This window comes from Trachymyrmex cornetzi, unplaced genomic scaffold (genome assembly GCF_001594075.2).
Source record: "Trachymyrmex cornetzi isolate Tcor2-1 unplaced genomic scaffold, Tcor1.1 scaffold223, whole genome shotgun sequence".
NCBI classification, from domain to species: Eukaryota; Metazoa; Arthropoda; class Insecta; order Hymenoptera; family Formicidae; genus Trachymyrmex; species Trachymyrmex cornetzi.
In genome coordinates this window covers 3425759-3445144 of record NW_017296881.1, presented here as the reverse complement: position 1 = coordinate 3445144, position 19386 = coordinate 3425759, and the positions used below count along the sequence as shown (strand labels likewise).

General features: G+C 37.7%; 1 protein-coding gene across 1 annotated transcript in view; it reads left to right on the top strand.

Moving 5' to 3' along the window:
• Positions 1 to 312: 312 nt before the first annotated feature.
• SIFR (SIFamide receptor) overlaps positions 313 to 19386 on the top strand; it is a 43482-nt gene continuing 24408 nt past the window's right edge. The window contains exon 1 of the mRNA XM_018506267.1: positions 313 to 874. Coding sequence (XP_018361769.1) covers positions 313 to 874 — 562 coding nt within the window. The remainder of the gene's footprint in view (positions 875 to 19386) is intronic.

The following is a 19386-nucleotide window of genomic DNA, read 5'->3' as shown; positions in this document are numbered from 1 at the left end:
GAGCCGGAAGTTATTCTTCACCGACGCATTGTTTCCGGCAATCGAGCGAATTGGCGTTACCAAGATCATTTGCGCGAGTTTCTCGCGTTTGCCAATCTAATCGGTCGCCGATTGGAGCATGGTCCGAGTGCGAGGAAGTCTGTAGAAGAAGAAGCTATCGAGTGAAAGCTAACGAGACGACGTCGTTCACCGCGACCGGAAGGTCGCGTAGGTGTCGAGGTTGGCCGGGGTTGTCGACACGACGGCGAGCGCGTCGAGGAGGAGAAACGGCAGTGGCCACGGCGGCGGTACGCCGCGTTAGCGTTTCGGCTAATGGTCGAAACGTCAATCCGTCAGTATACGCTCAAGTTCTCGATGCTGCAGCCACCGTCTCCCCTCCTGGAGATGGCGTCCCTGAGACTACCGGATTCGGAGGAGTTTGACGTTAATACGCGCCGCAGGAGTAATAACGGCAACGTGCCGGCCACGACAGTCGCGACCGTGTCGCCGGGTACCGGCACCTTCCTGCAGATGAGGGACGATCTGGGTGATTATCTCAACAACCTGATCACGGAAGCGATCGCGACGACGAGTCCGCGTGCCACTATGGAGGATCAAGCCCTGTTGTTCAATGCCAGTAAGAATCTGTCGGTGATCGAGCACGCGTCCGATCGGTTTTACAGGCACAGCGTGGCCATGTCAGCGGTCTACTGTGTGGCGTATGTAGTCGTCTTCGTAGTCGGTCTGATCGGCAATAGTTGCGTTATCGCCGTGGTGTATCGGTCACCTCGCATGCGGACCGTCACGAATTTCTTCATCGTCAATCTCGCGGTCGCCGACGTGCTCGTCATTGTCTTCTGTCTGCCGGCCACGTTGATGAGCAACATTTTTGTCCGTGAGTATCAAGATACTTTTTCTCTTACGCTTTGAGGATTATTTTTACTTGTAGCTAAATAAATTTACGGCGAAGCAGAAATTTCTAATATTTTTTCTAGCTTCAAAAATGTATATACGTTTTCCAGATGTTACTTTTCCAGATGTTACTTTTACAGTCATCGATATTCTATATCAAATTTCTTTCTTATTTAAATTGCATGTTGTTTATTATATTATTTTTTTTTTTACATTCGTCAGTAGATTTAATCAGCATTGATGGCGAGATAACTTGTAAATCATTTTTTACTCCTACGTGAAGCGCAAGAAATGTTCCTTCGAGCATAACGAAAATATTTATGAGCTACCCTCCAACGCTAAGTGTGCTCCATTTAGAAGAGGGGAGATTCTCAAGGGCAGTTAAGTGGTCGTCACAATGCATACAATTCTAATTTGACATTGTGAAATTTTCGTTGCAACCCCCTTTCCAGGTCGTGTAAGGGGGGTTGGTCCTGAGCCAGAGTGGGAAGGTGGTGCATTCCTTTCGTATTACTGTAAAATCGATCTCCGCGTCTCTCTTTCCCTCTGCCACCGTTGGCACTCGAGGCAACTCTCCAATTCTCGACGAGTCGACAGCCGGATCGCTCGACAGAGTAATCGGCTCGTTCTTGGATAATAGCGCCCGGCCCGAGTTAATGACGTGCGGCATGAATTACGAAACGGTGCGAGAAATGGACGAATAGCGTGCAAATTTAGACGTTATGTTATGTCGAATGGTATCGACGCTATCGGCTATATCGATAAGCGAGAGAGTGGATGTCCAATCCGAAGTAATGCAAACAGATCGCAGACTTATGACACCGATCGCAATTTGAGCAAACAAACGGCGTATTTGCATTTCCACGAACAGCATCACGCGGCTGACGCTCGAGTAGAGTGAAAACAGAAGAAAAAACACGTGGTTTGCCGCTCTTTAGAAAATCAACGGATCGTAACTCCGGCGTAATTCCGTCTGTTAATACGTGCGTGAAAATCACGCGGTTTGCACGCATCGCCGTATCGCATACGAGCTTCCAATTAACTCGTGCTGTAAGCTTCATAAAAACTCACATCTTTCGCATGCTTTGATCGAGCGGTATATACCGCTGTAAAAAACTGATGCATTAATACCATATAATATTCAAATATTAGACATTTAATTATTTCATTAAATTACTACTAATATATTTGAGCGATAATTTCAAGTAACGCGCATGTAAGATAATTATATACATAAAATGTTTTTAACGATATTTTCTGAGATTGAAATAAATTTTACGAGATGTTTAAAACAATGTAAAAACAATTATTAATATATTTGCGCGATAATTTCAGGTAACACACATGCGAGATAATTATTTTTGACAATATTTTTTTACAATTGGAGTAAATTTTAAAAGATGTTAAAAAATGTAAAAACATTTTCTAAAGAAAGTGGATAATAAATTATTAAAGAAGTTTTAGAATCATAATACCCGTGCTAATTTCCTGTTGCTGTTTCTTTGATTGACCTTGTACGTCGAATTTTCTGGAGCTATTGTTCTCTTATTATCGATTGTACGTGATATTGCCATGTAATGCGTTTTGTTTTATCTTTAGCTTATATAAGTGCGTATTTAAAAGTAGAGACATTTGCAATTTTAATTTATACCACACAACGTGTGTCACGTAAAGTGAATGCAACATACGTATGGCCAACCATGTGGGAACGCCTTTCTGCCCTTGCCAGACTTATCTTATATAGCGTATATTTCGCCAGTTGCGCGTCAATACATACGTACATTTATACAAATATGTACACATATATATATGTGTATTATAATATATATAAATTACTGCCTAAATATACATATAGAATCCATAGATATTTATATCTAACACTAAATCGCTGACTCGCCTATATACCATGCATAAAAATTGATTCCAAAATCTATGTATTACATAGCGTGATATAAAAGTAAAACGGTCACGTGGTCACATAATGTGTAATGGCCGCGATAGGGCCACATCAGCCACATGTTTGCGTTATATATTCATGCTTTTACGTTAAAAGTTACAATGCCGATATCTTGCCGCGTGAAAAGTTGTCACAGTTTAAGTGGAAAAAATTCGGAGATAATATTTCGTAGATAAGTTGCAATCAATCATGGTATACGGTGTCGATATAACATATATATGGACTTACATGCGCATGCGTTGACTAGTAATGTTCCTACGTCACAGGCATACATCATGAGTTTAGTACATACATTTTGGAATCATATATTAGAGCCAAGTCAGCGATCTAGTGTTAGATATAAATATTTATAATAGACTTCCTCTCTAAAACTTTTAGAGCGAATCTCACTCTGAAGAGTGAACTCTCAAAGATTGAAAATTGAGCTACTCTTTTTCAAGACTGGTTCAATTTTCATTCTTTAAAATGAAACTAAAGAATTAAAACAAAATGTACTTTATTTTCCAAATTTCTAAAATTTTTCTAGTAGCCTGGAAAGGCGTAATCAACGGTATTATGTTTCGTTACTGATCACCAGGTTTATGAATGTAGAAGCCACCTGTCTATACGTAGCCATGCGCTGCACAGTATACTTGCATAATTACGGTAGCGAGGCACACGATCTTAAGGCGTGCAATCGTAAATGGGAACGTAAAAGCGTGTTTTTACGATCGTATTTCGTTTCCTATCGAAGACATGCCGTTTTATCGGCAGTTACCGGGAATGCGCTATTAGGCCCGTCAGATTCTCTTGGCTATCTCGAACCAGACGCCGCAACGCTGGGGTTCACTATCACGCCCCATTCGATTAATCCACGATCAAAGCCAGCCGTCTTGTGTATCGCGAGTCTTGTGTATCCCTCTGATAGAGGATCAATTTACTGCTAACGAAAATATCGAAGATATTTTTTGCTTGCATTGGTAGCTCTCAGCAAAAGAAGAAGCTCCGCAATCCTTAATTTTCTATCAAATCTCCATGTTGGTTAAGCCTCGTTTCTATTTTTCCTAATATGCTGAAAGCCTATCCAAATAAGTCTGTATGACCGCATAACTTATACGAACGGAGAATTTAATCAGTCAAATGTAAAAGAAAAGGCTCCGCAATCCTTAATTTTCTATCGAACGTCCTTTGGAAGTTCATGTTGGTTAAGCCCCAATTCTATTTTTCCTAATACGCTGAAAGCCTATCCAAATAAGTATTATATTATCCGTATTTTATTGGATAACGCGGCTGTACAAGTCTAGGTAAATTTATAAATTTTTAAATTTTAGAAGCGCTACGTGTTTTTGCAAAGTATAAGCGAATATGATTTAACGAAAAACAAGTACTCAGTGGAATTTTCAAATTATTGGTGATGCGCGTTGAGAGATAAAATGCCAAAAATAAAATACCACCTTCTTACCGAATCTTTTATCCACCAAGCAATCATATTAAGCTATCATCACACTATAAGTTGTTAGTTGAAATTCCTAATTATATTTTAATCAATCTTGATGCAGTCCATATTTTAGATTAGAATCGTCAACCGACAACCGTAACCGGCAACCTGTAGTGTGATTACGGCTTTAAAGAATTTTACAACAATTACAAAGCTGTTTTCTCTGTTTAACACAGCTATTAACTACATGATCGATGATATCACTAAGAGGTGTCCCTGTTTCTCATTGAGAATTCACGATCATCGAGCCAAGCGGTTCATCACGAAGAGACTCATTACGCGGCATTACGTGTGCGCACGCGACGTATATATATATATATATATGTGTGTGTGTGTGTGTGTATATATATATATATATCCAATGCATCTTGCATCCTAGGTGGGAATGACGATGTGTTAACGCGCCAGTTTCGTTTTCGTTCTTGGAATACGCAACGAATTTCACGCTATCGATCCCGGTATAGTCTACCGTCACTACTGTTGGCTTGTGTCGCTCTTACTACCGCTCGTCGATTATTTACGAGACGAAAAGTAGGATGTGTGACTGTGCCCCTCGATAATAGGTCGTTATCGATAAAGCCGATGGCGCGGGTCACTTCTGTGAAAGTCGTTCGTTCGCCTCCGGATGAGAGACTCCGTTGGTTGTGAGAGCTTTCTCTCGAGGAGCAATCTCGTTTCTATGAGAGCCACGTTTAATTTTCGCTCCCCTGCGTACTTTATTGAGCGGAGCGATTTACAGGGCGGACGCGACAGATCTGTACGTGTGCGTTTAAAAAATGTCTTTGCGGAAATTAGACTTCTCACGGAACTTAAAATAGGAATTAATAACAGAGATGTGGTTTTTCTTATAAGAAGAAACCACATAAAACATACGTTTCATGGAAAGAGAGGTTCCGCTGAAATATTAAAAAATTTAGTTAAATACACATATGAAAATAATTTTGTTGGATTATCAAAATAATTATGTAGGACATTCAAGCTGAGTAGTAAAATGTCGAAACTTATTACAGCATTGTTATCAACGCTTAAGCATTTTCCATAATTATTTTGATATTTCAACAATTGTCATTTATATAGTATCTAAATTTTTATATACTTTAGTAAAACTATTTTTTCTGTGTAGCTTGTGGAAGTTTCATAAAAATAATAGGTTTAATAATTATTAATTACTGAACAAATACATTATGTTTATAGATAAATCTATTATTCTATAGAAAAATGCTATAAAGAAAAGATAACAATGATGAGTAATTAACTATTAACGCTTGACAAGCGTTACATCTTACGAAGGCGAAGATAAGAGCTACTTTGAGACATATTAAACGGTAGTTAATGCTCGGTCTATTCTTTACGCGAATATTTAAGTGTTTCTTGTCAAGAATGTCTTCGAAACACCTATAAAATATTAACGTGTTTATGGCATGTTTATGATATTCATAAAAGCACGTGTGTTAATGTGCGCATACCTCCTCACGCGTGCGTTTTCGCACAGTGAGAAGAGCTGTTTCCCGTTCGCTTTGACATGGAAATTGGCAGCGATCTGGGGATTTTGAACTAATGACACGGTAAATCGAATTACTTGCTTTCAAAGCCGATCACCACATCACCAAACCGCGAGCTCAATGTAAATAAAATCACATTTGCCAAATACCGCAAATGGCCACGAACGAATAATACGTTATAATAGAATAATCTTCACCCGCTCGGAAAAACTACAGTATGCGGAAAGAATTTTCTCTTACAATTTATCCTGAAAATATGGTAGTTGTGGGACAACATTGTTGTATTTCGAAGCATTATATATAAATCTCTCTCATTTACTAGTAAAACTACAATAAAATGTAAAATAAGTTTGATTAATTTTACTGAAGTGCATGGTAAAAATCTTTAAAATATTACATTGTATACCACAACTGTCATATTTTTAGGATAAATTTTAAGAGAAAATTTTTCCTTGTTATTTAACGTGGCCCCGTTTAGCACGATCTTGTTTCAGCGCTCATTAATCCTTCATTACTCGCGAGGCGTAGAGAACACAGCTCCTGCCTTAAATTAGCTAAATGCTATTTAAAATAATATTTTGCATGTACCTTTATCTAAAGAATGTGTAGAATATTATTAATTTCCATTTAATTGCAAATCATCAAAGAGAATAATAAAAATTGAGATATAATTGTTAAGGTGTTAGAAACACCCCACTCGAGTAATTACATTAAAAAGAAATTAGGCGAATAATGTAGAGGTAACTTTCGTGACTGTAATGTGACTATTAAACCATTTTTTTAAAAAACCTATTTTCATATCAACTATATTTGAGTCTCTCTATCCAATATTGAATAATACCTCGTTTAAGTAGTGTTCCACTTTCTAGGAATGTATATGTTAAATGCTAAGCTCGGGATATTATTGTCCACGTTCTGCGGTTATAACTAGAAAAGAAAGAACGATTGACATTTCTTATCGATTGATCTATCATCATGAAGGAGATTTTCATCTATCTTCGCCGTAAATCACGCTTTTATGACCTTGGGTGGGCAAGTGTCTCGACATAAGTAAATCGGTTGCCTTAACATTAATTCTATAACGTGAGTATCATTAATTATGCTTCGGGTCACGGTGAAGAGAGAAACATGAAAGTCTTACCGGAGTACCCAAACCGGGTCGTTTTTCCGAAGTGGCTGCAAAGTGGCAAGTACCCTCTTCAACGTACGCTTCACAAAGTCCCGAGTTACAAATAGTTCTAATAAAGCGGTGATACAAAACCCCCGCTATCGTTAATCAATGCCCACACCTTCTTGTGCCTATTTTGTTGCGGACGAAATGTTTTTCGGTAACAAGCCACACCGCGCGACTGGATTTAAGGTCTCTCGTCGGTAAGCCGATAAATCACGGCCACAGAAATTTGCTCGGCATAAATTTTGCTCAAGTCGCTTTTTTGTTTGTATTGCAACGGAGATGCGCCAATGCAATACCGCGACACGGTGATGCAGTGAGGATCAATGGCTTCCTTTTTACATTCCCTACTCACTGGTTTTAATTTCCTCGCCGTATCGATTAATTCTCAAGCACGAAATATGGGGGTGCAAAATATCATTCTATATGTAGATATTTGAATTACTTTTATCAAATTTAAATAGCTCAGGTAAGGTATCACAGCCCTTCCGGTCGGACGCGTTATGCGCGGGCACTAAACTCTTTATCTTCCGTACAAGACTATCATAAAGCACGTCGAGTCCGGTTTGATGTGGCGACCACAAAGGACGGAGGCATTTCACGAATGTTGTCGAAGCGCGGCGTTCTAGATAGTTGTTGTACCACACACGTACACAGACACATCCGAGTAGTTCACACAGAGACGCAAAACGGCTGTATCGAGTATCGCTGGCTGCAAGCTGCGTGCGTGTGTATGTACGGCACAGGGTGAACGCCCCGAAGTGACCGCCTCCCGCACCTCCCTTATATATACGGGGCTCTCTAACCCCGTCGGAAACTAGAGCTCGTCGGCTCTCCGCGCGCCGGTTTCCGGTTCGATCCTTTCTTTTATTCCGTGCTCAAATCCTCTCCCAAATATCTTTTTCGCGCCATCCGTGCGTAGCGCCTATTAGCAACTTTTACTGTTCATCAACGTCATTTAGTAGAAATCCGCAAAAACGCGACCTCCTTCCGAGTCACGGATATCCTTCGCGTTTGACTTCGAATCCTCGTTTCCGAATATTAAATGTTTGCGAGATCGTCCAATCGTACCAGCATTAAAAATAGAATTACTTCAATTATGGATTTATGAGGGAAAATGAGGTTACTTCAATTATAGATTTGCAAGAAACAGAAAACGGTTAGACTATTTTATAACTCAGCTTTAAAGATACAGAAAAATAGGTTACTTGAATTATAAATCTGCAAGCAAAATAAAAGAAATAGGATATTAGCGTACTTTGATTCGTGATCTTTGTATTTATTTCTCTAATCTACTATTACATTTTAATACAAATGTTTTATTTTATTAAATATGCAATCAATAAAATTGGAAAACAGCATTTCAATGCGATTTATATGTGTTGTACAAAAATACATATTTTTATTTCAATTGGGTGCAAAAATAACGTATTTTGAATGCAGTAAATCATTTCAATTATTTTTGTCTATCGGTGATCTTATTGGTAATCATAATATTTATAAAAAATAAACAGGTTCTAAAGAAATAAATCTAAATCGAGAGGTTTAAGCCAATGAGAACCAATACAGGATGATCGTGTAAAAATTTCTTTGTATTATTAATTCTATATAGACGTTTCAATCCTCGCTTTGAGTCCTCTTTAGTTTATCACTGAATTAACAAATTAATGATCTCGCAATACAGTACGCCAATAAAATTGTTAAATTTACACATAAGTGTTTAAACATTTTTTTACACACGGTCGCCGTTGTGTTGATTTTTATTGGCTTAAACCTCTCGACATAATATTTATTATAGGAACTTTACCCTTCAAAGTATCTATTTGCTTTCTGATACAGAAGCATCTACCTACGTAACAGAGAGTTTTGATATAAAAACATTCAAAAGTCGAGCATCGTCTTAGATATCCCGTCACTGATGCCATTTGCCTTATTGATAATTCAACCGATGTCGAACGCTGCAGTAACGTCATCGATTTACGATTGAGTGTTTCGAAGATTCCTCAATCGACTTTGTTTGCTTATTTGCCGGTTGTTTTCTCTGTTGTTTGCGGGTTTTACTGTCGCCGCGATTGTCTACTTTCTCAGCCTATGATGTAATTGGTAGCTATACTTGTCAATAGCACAGAAACTTTTCTATATACTTTGCAATATCACGTCGCGTTGAATATTTGTGTATTCATGAAACGAAATAAAATAAAAATTGATAAGAATTGATAAGAACAAAAAGAACTCTTAATTAATAAACGAATAAATATATTAAAGGGCATATAAGAGTCTAAATTTCAAAATTTAGATTAAGAAAAATGATATATAGAGTAGTATTTATTACATAATAAATACTATTATATATTCTATAATCGATTAAAAATATTACATGTTCGATATTTTATATAGGCCCTCTTCAGATATACAATAATAAAAAACGCAGTAATGTTATCAAGATATGATCGTAGTATAAAACTTGGAAATCATTGTATACATATTAAGAGAGACCAATTAAAAGCTCCACAGATTGAGAAACGGAAATTGCTCACCAAAAGATTGGACGACCGATTGAACAGAATTTCTTGATGTTCTAGTGCAGTAGTCAATTTAATTAATTATCTAAAATTAAAAAACAAGCAAATACGTCTCCTCGGAAAATTCATCGGTCTGGTTTAAAGTGTTGTGTTATATCTCGATAATATGATACTCGTCAAAAAATTCTAATAGTCAGTGCGATAATAAAAAATGTATAGCCGTAGTCAGAGAATAAGAATACAAAATTCATAGTCAATCTAAAAATAAATTATTTAATATAAAAATTATTTAAAGTAAAAATCAAAGTTGTAATGAAGATGTAAAATCAGTTAAGAAATAAAATTAAAAATGTATAGCTGTTAAATAAACAAACACTGACTAAGAGAAAAATAATAGATAAAATGTAGTCTTGGTAATGCAAAGTTAGACCTTGTTTATGGAATATATGCTTTATATAGGCCCTCTATATTGGTTTTGAGATTAAGATTGTTTTTTGTTTTTTAATATAAAGAGCATTTCTGAAATTAAATGTTTATTATAGCAAGATTCTTCGTTTAAAATTTCAATATTATTCCAATCAAAATCATGCTCTAGTTGTAATCTATGCTTGGAAATAAAATAAGCTTCTTCGTAAACTGTACTATTAATAAAACGAGGTTTCGCTCTTAAGATACTAGGCTGAATGAAGAAGGATATGCGCTGCACAAAATTGTGTCAATTCCATTATCGACTCATCTGCTTTCAAATGAACTAAAATTGAGTTCTGCTAATTAATGTTGTTAATAAATGAAGGTTTGTTTAAAATTAGATCGTGATATTTATTGCATAAACATTTTATTGATACTCTTATTGGGCTCTTTCTAAAATTAGTTCACGATATAAATAATGCTACGAATTGATCAAGGTTTGTAAAACCCACATATTGGATTGATGTAAAAGGAAAAAGTGACTGTTAAAAATGTCACTCTCGTTCAATGTCTCTATTTACGTAATGGCTGTTGTTAATAGCAAGAATATGACGAAGTTGGGAGAAGCAACGTTATTTCGAATGATGTTTGTCTAACGAGAACAGCTGTAATGCATCAGGATGGAAATGCATCGAAAGACAAAAGTTGATTTATGCTGTTTCTTGTCTATTTTCTCTTTCTGCGCGAAGCGAGAATTTGTCGCGGCCTCGACGGGATTTCCGGCTGAACGAACGCGACAAATGTAAGAAAATGAGACACAACGTCACGATGTTTCCTCAGCTGGGACACGTAGATCCAGCACGGTGTACACAATTGGTATCGTCTTGTAATCGAATGCGAGCGCGAATGTCGCCATCGGGGCGCCTTATAATTACACACAAACGCGCTATTAAGCGGACAATGCGCGATATCGTAAAACATCTGAAGTTAATACAATGAATCATGCGACGTATGTTCTCAGAACAAGGAAACATTGTGAAATGGAAAATTCTCAACTTTAGGGTAAAACTTGGGTAAGGTGGCCATCTTATCCAAGTTCACCTTATTTAATTTCGGTAGCAACATGAATTGATAGTTAATATTATTGTAATAATGAATTTTTATGAGGATGAGCAAAATTTGCATGTTCACATTTGATACGTCAAGAATTTTCTTATTGTAAAACTTCATTAAAAATTTAAACATGTGCCAAAATTTTGTTTTTCTCTCAACAAAAGAAATGTAGATTTGCCACAATACTTTGTAATCAAATTACTCCATAATTTCGATCTTTTGAATATTGGACGAATTCTTGAGGTAACATCGTTTTTTCCTTAATTAAACTGTCCAACATATAATCTGTAGGCGATTACAAACGAAAGACTTTGCGCGAAATGAGATTTAGGCCAGGTGAATTTCAATGAATATCAAGTAAGTTTTACCTTAGCAGAGCAGCAGTGTCTTAATTCGAAGCTTTGTTATTGAGGTAATTAATAGCGAATAATCACGTGAGAATAATTGCAAAGACGATTCAATTAAAAAAAAGGGATGAAACCTATGTTCCATTTGTATATAAAATGCGAGTAAAATCCGCCGAAATTTTCTCTAAGGGAATTCAGCGATGAATTTGACTTTGAGAGAGAGAGAGAGAGAGAGAGAGAGAGAGAGAGAGAAAGAGAGAAATTAAGATTAAAGATTCTCCAAGATATTTCTTGTATATCATATTGGGGCGCTTTATGCACGGCGAGTTATATAAATTGCGTCGATAATCTTATGTGTACATAACAGTGTAAAATGAACTGCGATTACCTTGACTGTGTAAGAGAGTTGTCTGTATAATTTATGGATTTACCCATATGCATCATTCTGTCTCATACACGCAAATTCACAAGTTTGTGCATTGATGTTTAGAAATGGAGAGAAACCGTACAATGCTGGTCTCGATGTAACCGGTGCCAAAATTGTGCAAAACGAGAGATATTGAGAATATCAAAAGTGGATTCAAAAATTTTGTCTGGTTATATAGAATAGTTGCTTGTGTTAATCCTCTACTGTTAATTCCGGCGCGGTATAAATTTGCAGCTTCCCAATAATCTTCTGTAATCCTGCATCGGGATTTCGAGGATCCACGGAAATTAATTCGGGAAACCATCAGGATATAAGACAGACTCAAGGCAATCTTCGAGGGTGAAACGAAAATCGCAGGAGATCCTTTGCTCATTTGACGGTTGTACGAATAACTGTCGCGCCTTACGTATTCTTCCCTGGAGACGACGTGGTGTAACGATTTTCTCGATACGTGTACTACGAATTATGGGTGGCTCGATTGTCTCCGCCTTTTGAATTCTTGCACACACATCTTATCCGCTTCGTGGAATTTGAAAAGTGCGGCAGCACACCGATAAGCTGACCCAAACCGAGATCCATACAACCTGTATTGGTGTCAAGGCGAAAGGGGCCAACACTCTCGCCTGGCCTACATCGGCCGATCACACTCCAACCCCTCGACTTCGACCCCGTTCGCGACCCATCGTCTCTACGTCCCGACTACCCGCGCGCATCTATTCTTCGTCTTGCGTACCGTACGCCGCGATGCATCCAATGAATATGATTTCGGATTTTTCCAGAGAGATCGTAGAAATTCCCCGAAGACACGACCTCACATCAACGATAACAGTTAGTTCGTTAGATTAATATTGGTTTACTACGTTCGCAATTTAACTTGGGACGATCGATCGAATTATTTCTGTCATTGTTCAGTAACGAGACCTTACGTGCGATGTGAGGAGACGTGAACCCCGTTTGTCCGATTTCGCCGAGCGTTGTTTCAACGTGACCCCAAAGAAACGTAATCGACCGCGTGCGAGGGTATATTGGCGGTACCGCGGTCACATCGTGATAAGGAAGAAATTCGCAACGTTTTATTAGCGAAGAATTCGCGTGTTGCGTGCCGCAGGATTGCACGAAATAAAATTACGCGTATATCTAGACGGCAATATGCCGCGGCCGCGCAGACCTGCATCCGGCGATACGGGTGTGTTGGCACCGTGTCTACAGGTGAACTAACTAGGTCGGCGTCCCACTTGATGGGGGTTGGAGAGGGTGGCGGCAGAGGGGCGATCGCTGGATGGGCAGGGAGTTTACCCAAAGGCGATTAGTCGACGGCGCGTGCCTTTTTTTCTCTCTCGATAGAATGCAAGCGATAGACTACTTTTCTCTACTTTCTTTCGCCGAACGAATCATCCACATTTCTTCGAAATGTCATTCTCGAACGTTTCTGTCAGTTCGATTATCCTGCACCTTCGAGATAAAGGGTTACTTTTATTTGCGAAGCTGAAAATCGATTTGGCAGGAACAGTTTCACTTGCATCCCGATGTTCCTGAGTTTCTTGAACTACTGGTGCAAAAAGCCGCGGATGACCGAGCAGATGACTCGCTGGAAGTGAACCTGGTAGACAGAGACATGGCCCAGTTCAGATTTGGTCCGTTCAAGGTCGTGCCACGCGAAAAGATAATTACGTATTTAGGTCAGACGAGCGGATACCTGCACAGTTTGGTCTTGATGCAGACAGGCAGGTTCGTGTGCCTGTGTATATGCGGCGGCCTATTAATTTTTATTGCCTCTAATGTAGCGTCGCAGTCAACTTTACAAAGCCTGCTTTCCTTTTAGTAGACACGGTCGACCCCGACTGGTTCTATCCTTTTTGACATTCAATGAATAACAAAGACAGAATGGTACTTGTGTCTTCTGAAAGGAAAGCAGTCAAAGTTATCTGGTTGCGCCTTTGGTATTAGACGTGTAACATAGTATTTCATTGCAAACTGCACAGTAATCATCATCACGGTGATAAATATATTCAACTTATATCGTATAGCCAGTGGAATCTGGGATGGTCTGATTCTTTAAGAAATAACACGTTTACTTAGATTCACGAGAAAATATGTGCGATTTATATGCGCTCTTTTGTGAGTCTTTCGGAGATAGACAGCTAACATACATCATGTGGAGTGTTGTAACAAAATTTCGGCGAACGGGGGCTGAAAAGATCGCGTTGTAAAAGCCTCGGACTGAGCATTTCAAGAACGCAACTTTAACGATTTCCTATATTCATTTAAAAGCTGTCCCATTGAGGATAGAGTTATTACAACGATACATCTCGGACTTAGATTATTATCACAATTGATGTGGTTGGTGTTTTCCGTTCGATAGTCTCTTTCGACACTTTAGAGTTGATCAAAGATCTCCGTAAGCAATTTCGCGTGACATATGTTATTCCGGTACTTTACGGTTGCATTGCAAACTCCGCGGAAGCGGATCTCGTCGCGGTTCCACTCAGGCGTGCTCCGCCTTCTTGTATCCCGATTGCAGTCACTAACTTACCATTTCCGTGGACGTCTACAAGAGCCAAAGACGTACATACGTGGATGCATCCGCCCGCCGAGCGCTAAGCTGTCATGCACGCGGTGTCAGTCTCAAACAAGCGTCGAGACAGCGCCGTGTTTCCGACGATTCGCAACTTGCGACATTGACTTTGCGGGAACTATTATCCGGAAATTCGTCGGGAGACGCGCGTGAATTGCGAACTGCTTGCCAAGGACGAATATAAATCTAGTCAATGTAATCGAGGATGGTGGCGCCGATAGACTGCGTTTTTGGTAAAAATATACGGATGTAATATCACGCAAATCGGTGAAATTCCATGGACAATAAGTTACGAAAAACCTTACGAAATATTATTATTTTTAATTGAATAATTAAAGAAATACTAGTTGGAAAATTTGAATATGGTCTTCCCCTTTTTTTCTCTTTTTGAAAAGAGCAGGTATGAATTTATATTGATAATTTTCCTATACTAACATAATACATGAAATAATTAAGTAACATTAATATAACAATTGATTTATTCTTGTACGTACATTTTAAGTATCTACCCAATGTAATCGGAGATGATGGCGCCAATAGACTGTGTTTCTGGTAAGAATATAATCTCTCTGAAACTTTTAAGATGAATCTCACTCTTAAAGATTGAAAATTGAGCTACTGTTTTTCAAGATTGGCTCAATTTTCACTTAGAATGTGATTTTATTTAAAAAAATTTAGAGAATTTGGATGCCTGTCACGTTATGTATTATAAATTGAGTTATACGGACAATTAGTTATATTGCGAAATCTTACAAAATATTATTAATTGAACAGTTCAAAATTACTAGTTGGAAAATTTGAAAGTGCAAATCTTTTTTTTTCTTTCTCAGAGAAGAGTAGATCTAAATTTATATTTATATAATTTTTCATTTCTAATAAAATACATGAAATAATTAAGTAACAGTAACAAAATAATTGGTTTATTCTTGTACATCCTAAGTATCGATGTCACTACCACAGAGACTTGCATGATAAATCTACCTGTCCACATATTGTCATTGAGATTATAGTCAACTATAATCTTGATGTGAACTGCTTTAGTTACATAATAGGCTATACACTCGATATAGGATAGAGGTCGATGCCAGCTCATCATCGCGAGCGTCGGGGGTTGATCCTATCAACAGATACTTTTCCGTGCTTAATTTCCGTAGGATCTTAAATCCGATATTACGAAGGGTCGATATATATGCTTGTTTCCTTTTCGAGCATCCCTCAGGACTTCGTGCCTCTTTTCTCGACCTCGTGACGGCGTGTTCGAAGTCACTTTGTGCTCCCGAAGAGGGTAGAGGCCAGTGGGACAAACCGCCGGCGCACACCTGTACAGTGCCGGTATTCGGGTCATGCATCTCGGCCACTTGTACTAGGTCACTACCTCCCTCGTTCGTTTCGTTGCGTACCCCCCTCACGCCAACTTTTCAATCGGCATATATACAGGAGCCAAGCTATTTGACACTGTGAATTAACTTTGGTTTATTTAATTTTGAAAGAAGACTATAATACGCGTACGTCGGTATAAGTATGGCACACGCAGAATTCGATTGTACAGAAACTTGAGGTCGACTCTGGGTTACGCGTCTCAGCGTCGCGAATAATGAACACGTAGGAATTGGTGACCCGATGATGAAACCAGGGCTGGGGGTGGAGAAGAAGGGGTAGAGTGTGATGGGCGTTGTAATCGGGGATGCTTGCGCTTAGGCGAAGGCCAAATCGCGGCTGGCTCGCAGCATGCGAGACGTCGATACGAGGACGCACAATGAAACGCGACCAGGCGCTGAAGATGCACGATTTCGGTGGCTTCGTTTCTTGTACACGCGGTGTATCAATTGGCATCGAAATAGTCAGATTATATCGTCGGTTATTTTTTTTTAGCGATTTAACGTGCAAGAATTTTTTCAAATTCTTGACAACTACTTAGAATTTTAATGCTAAAGTTTAATTTTCAAGATATTCAATATTGAAGACGTTCAGAAAATACGAGATAAAAGGTTCGATCAAATTTACATTGAGGGCAAAGTCCAAGTTGTTCGAGGAATCTATAAATGAAAAGAAGAAACGTGACATCGTTTGGATATTAGGAAGATCGATGGGGAAGAGAGGAAAAAAGAAAGAAGGAAAAGAGATGCGTACATCTATATATATGGTGATACCATTATAGTTATACAATTAAAAGTTTGATAAAGTCATAACCAACTCGGTACTGTTGACTGTCTGTTGGCCCAGTTCGGTCACGTGCAATACAGAAGGTATCCGCTTTCGCAGTGATTCGCCATCAATCATGCGTAAATGTTTTTTCATTCAACGTCGAGCCATTCGATGTCGCGTGTCAACATATATTTGAATCTTCGTCGTTCATGTCACGTTGGAAAAATGTGGAGAAACGGCGGCGCGGATGGTGGAGAACTCGATTAATCCAGGGTAGGAGCGATGCTACCGCTTCCAATGCGTCCTAGCACCTGGCTTAGGCGAACGCGGGAGAGTTCGTGTCGCGTTGCCGCGCCAGCGAGACCTTGAAGGTATTCGAAACCGGGGCAGTGTCCCGAAGAGAGGTCTCACGCAGTCGCAGTACACGGGATGGTCTAACACACCGAGCTGCCCTACATACAAGTTGCTACAACACCGAAACCTCGCGCTCGCGCCCTCAGCGAATCTAGATCAAAACCCTAGGTTCGAATCCCTCGAGAGAGCGTGCCTTTATCAGTTATTCATGCATTTTCCTACAAATATATCGTTCCTTCAGATTAGCGTACCGTTATTAATACAATTGAACATCTCTCGTCGCTTTAAAAAATTATATCGTCGATCGATATCCCAAATTTCTAATTGTACGTAGCACAGAAATCGAGGACAATCAAAATATAAGACATAAGAGTTAATGAGTATGAACGAAAAAGAAAAGAAGACATTCCTTTTATAATTAGAAAGGACAATGTTTCAATTGGTTTTATTTATATGTGAGATTTTTTTTTAAATTAATCATTAATAATTCGCTTATGTCGATACAATTATTTTAGTGATAAAATGAATCAAAACTTTGAATGATTATCGATTTTGAAAATTTAAATCATTCTTGGTTTTTGTTATTTGCTATTTAACTACCAATCATCAGCTCATTTATGATTGATACGTTCTCATCTACATCAATAACTTCTCGGTAAGCAATCTTCAGAAAGTGCTGAGAAGGTGCTGAGAAAGTGCTGAGAAATCATAATTCGCAAACTGCATATAATGGCGACAAATGTCTGAATTGAATAATCTTAAAGTCCAATAATATCTATTCATTCTTTTTTCTTTCTGTCGACCTTTGCTTTCCTTTTGCACTTTTACTTTTCTCTATGATCTTTGATTTAACGTGTAGGAAATTATTAAATGCTGTCACATTTCAATATAAATCGGTATAAATGAAGACTTCTTATATCACGTCATGTTGTATTTACGCTAGATTTCCTGTACTTAAAAGATAATTTTTACTCAACGAAAATATTTGGGCAATAATAGTTTTTGAATAATTAATTGAGTGTATTCCTTTTACTTATCGTGATTTGTAAGTATTTATGCTTCGTCATATAACTCATTCAGCACCTATAGCACGGCAATCCGATCAACATATCGCACCGCTGGATAACAACTTTGGAGCGTAAATTTCTTGCGAGAAAAATTTTTCAATATTATTATACACAATGCCTTAGAGCCGCCGAATGATTTTTTAAATAAGAGATTCTTTTATTATAATTCAGAACTGATCTTTTTAATTAAAATATCAATTAAGATATTAATAATTTTTACAAGCGGTCGAAAAGGAATATGAATTTAATAAACGAAATATATAATTAAATAATATTTTTAGAGAGTATTAGATAGAATTTATTTAATTATTTTAAATCCATTTAACAAAGATTAAAATCTTTCGTGAATTAAAATCCAGGATATAAGTAATGAAATTATATTCTTAAATTTTAATGATGAATAATTATATTTTTTAATTAAATAGTAATAAATATTATTTTATAATAGAATTAATTCAAGACTTGGAATTATGAGTGTAATGTTAAAGAAAATTTTATTAAATAGCGCCTTTTTTCATCATTTCCGTTGAGGAAAAAGTCGGTCAAATTCTCCAAAGAATCCACTATTAAGTGTTACTTGGCAGAGACAGCATACGGGATACGTTACATCATGAGTGTTGAGAAAAAAAACGTGAATCCGCGCGATGTTTCATTAAGAGGAACCTTTATTAAAAGAAAGCTCACGGTGCAGTTGTGTTGGGAATGAAGTATATTAGATCTCGGATTTATTAGAGGTTCATTTGCTTGCTAGCCATAATTTTCGACTATTCCTTCCCTCTCTTTTTTATAACAACCTGCTTAATGAAATTTAGAAGAGATGGATTTAACGAATAAATGCTACTGCCTTGATCTCTACTCATTCTGTCTACCTCCGCATCTGGGTAGCAATCATGTAACTTTTTCACTAGGGCGGAAACGTGAAAAGTGAAAATTCTTTATATGTATGTGTGTATATGTACGAACATACATACATAAAAATTTTCACTTTTCACATTTCCGCTCTAGCAAAAAAGTTACATGATCGCTACCCTGATCTTTATATATTTTTTTAGCGAATTTCGTTACGTGAAAAATACTGATTCGAGAAAGTTATGTTGTAACAACATAAATATATGGTAGTTGCTTAATCTTTTCACGTTTGATTTTTTTTGAAAAAAGAAATGTTCAAGTATTAAAAAAAAATTTTTTGTACGGCTAAAAATATGAAAACAAAAATTCAAAATAAATCCAATATAGTGGATGCAAAAATATTATATTTTCAAATTTCAATAAAATTGTATATTACATGCTTTCTACTGTCGTTAAATGTAGAAATAACGCTGAAACATAAAAAGTTCATAGCGGATCCAATGTAGCGAATGCAAAGTAATCAATATAAATTCTCGTTAAAGTATAAATCTCATTATCTTTTCCTTCTACAATTTTGATAG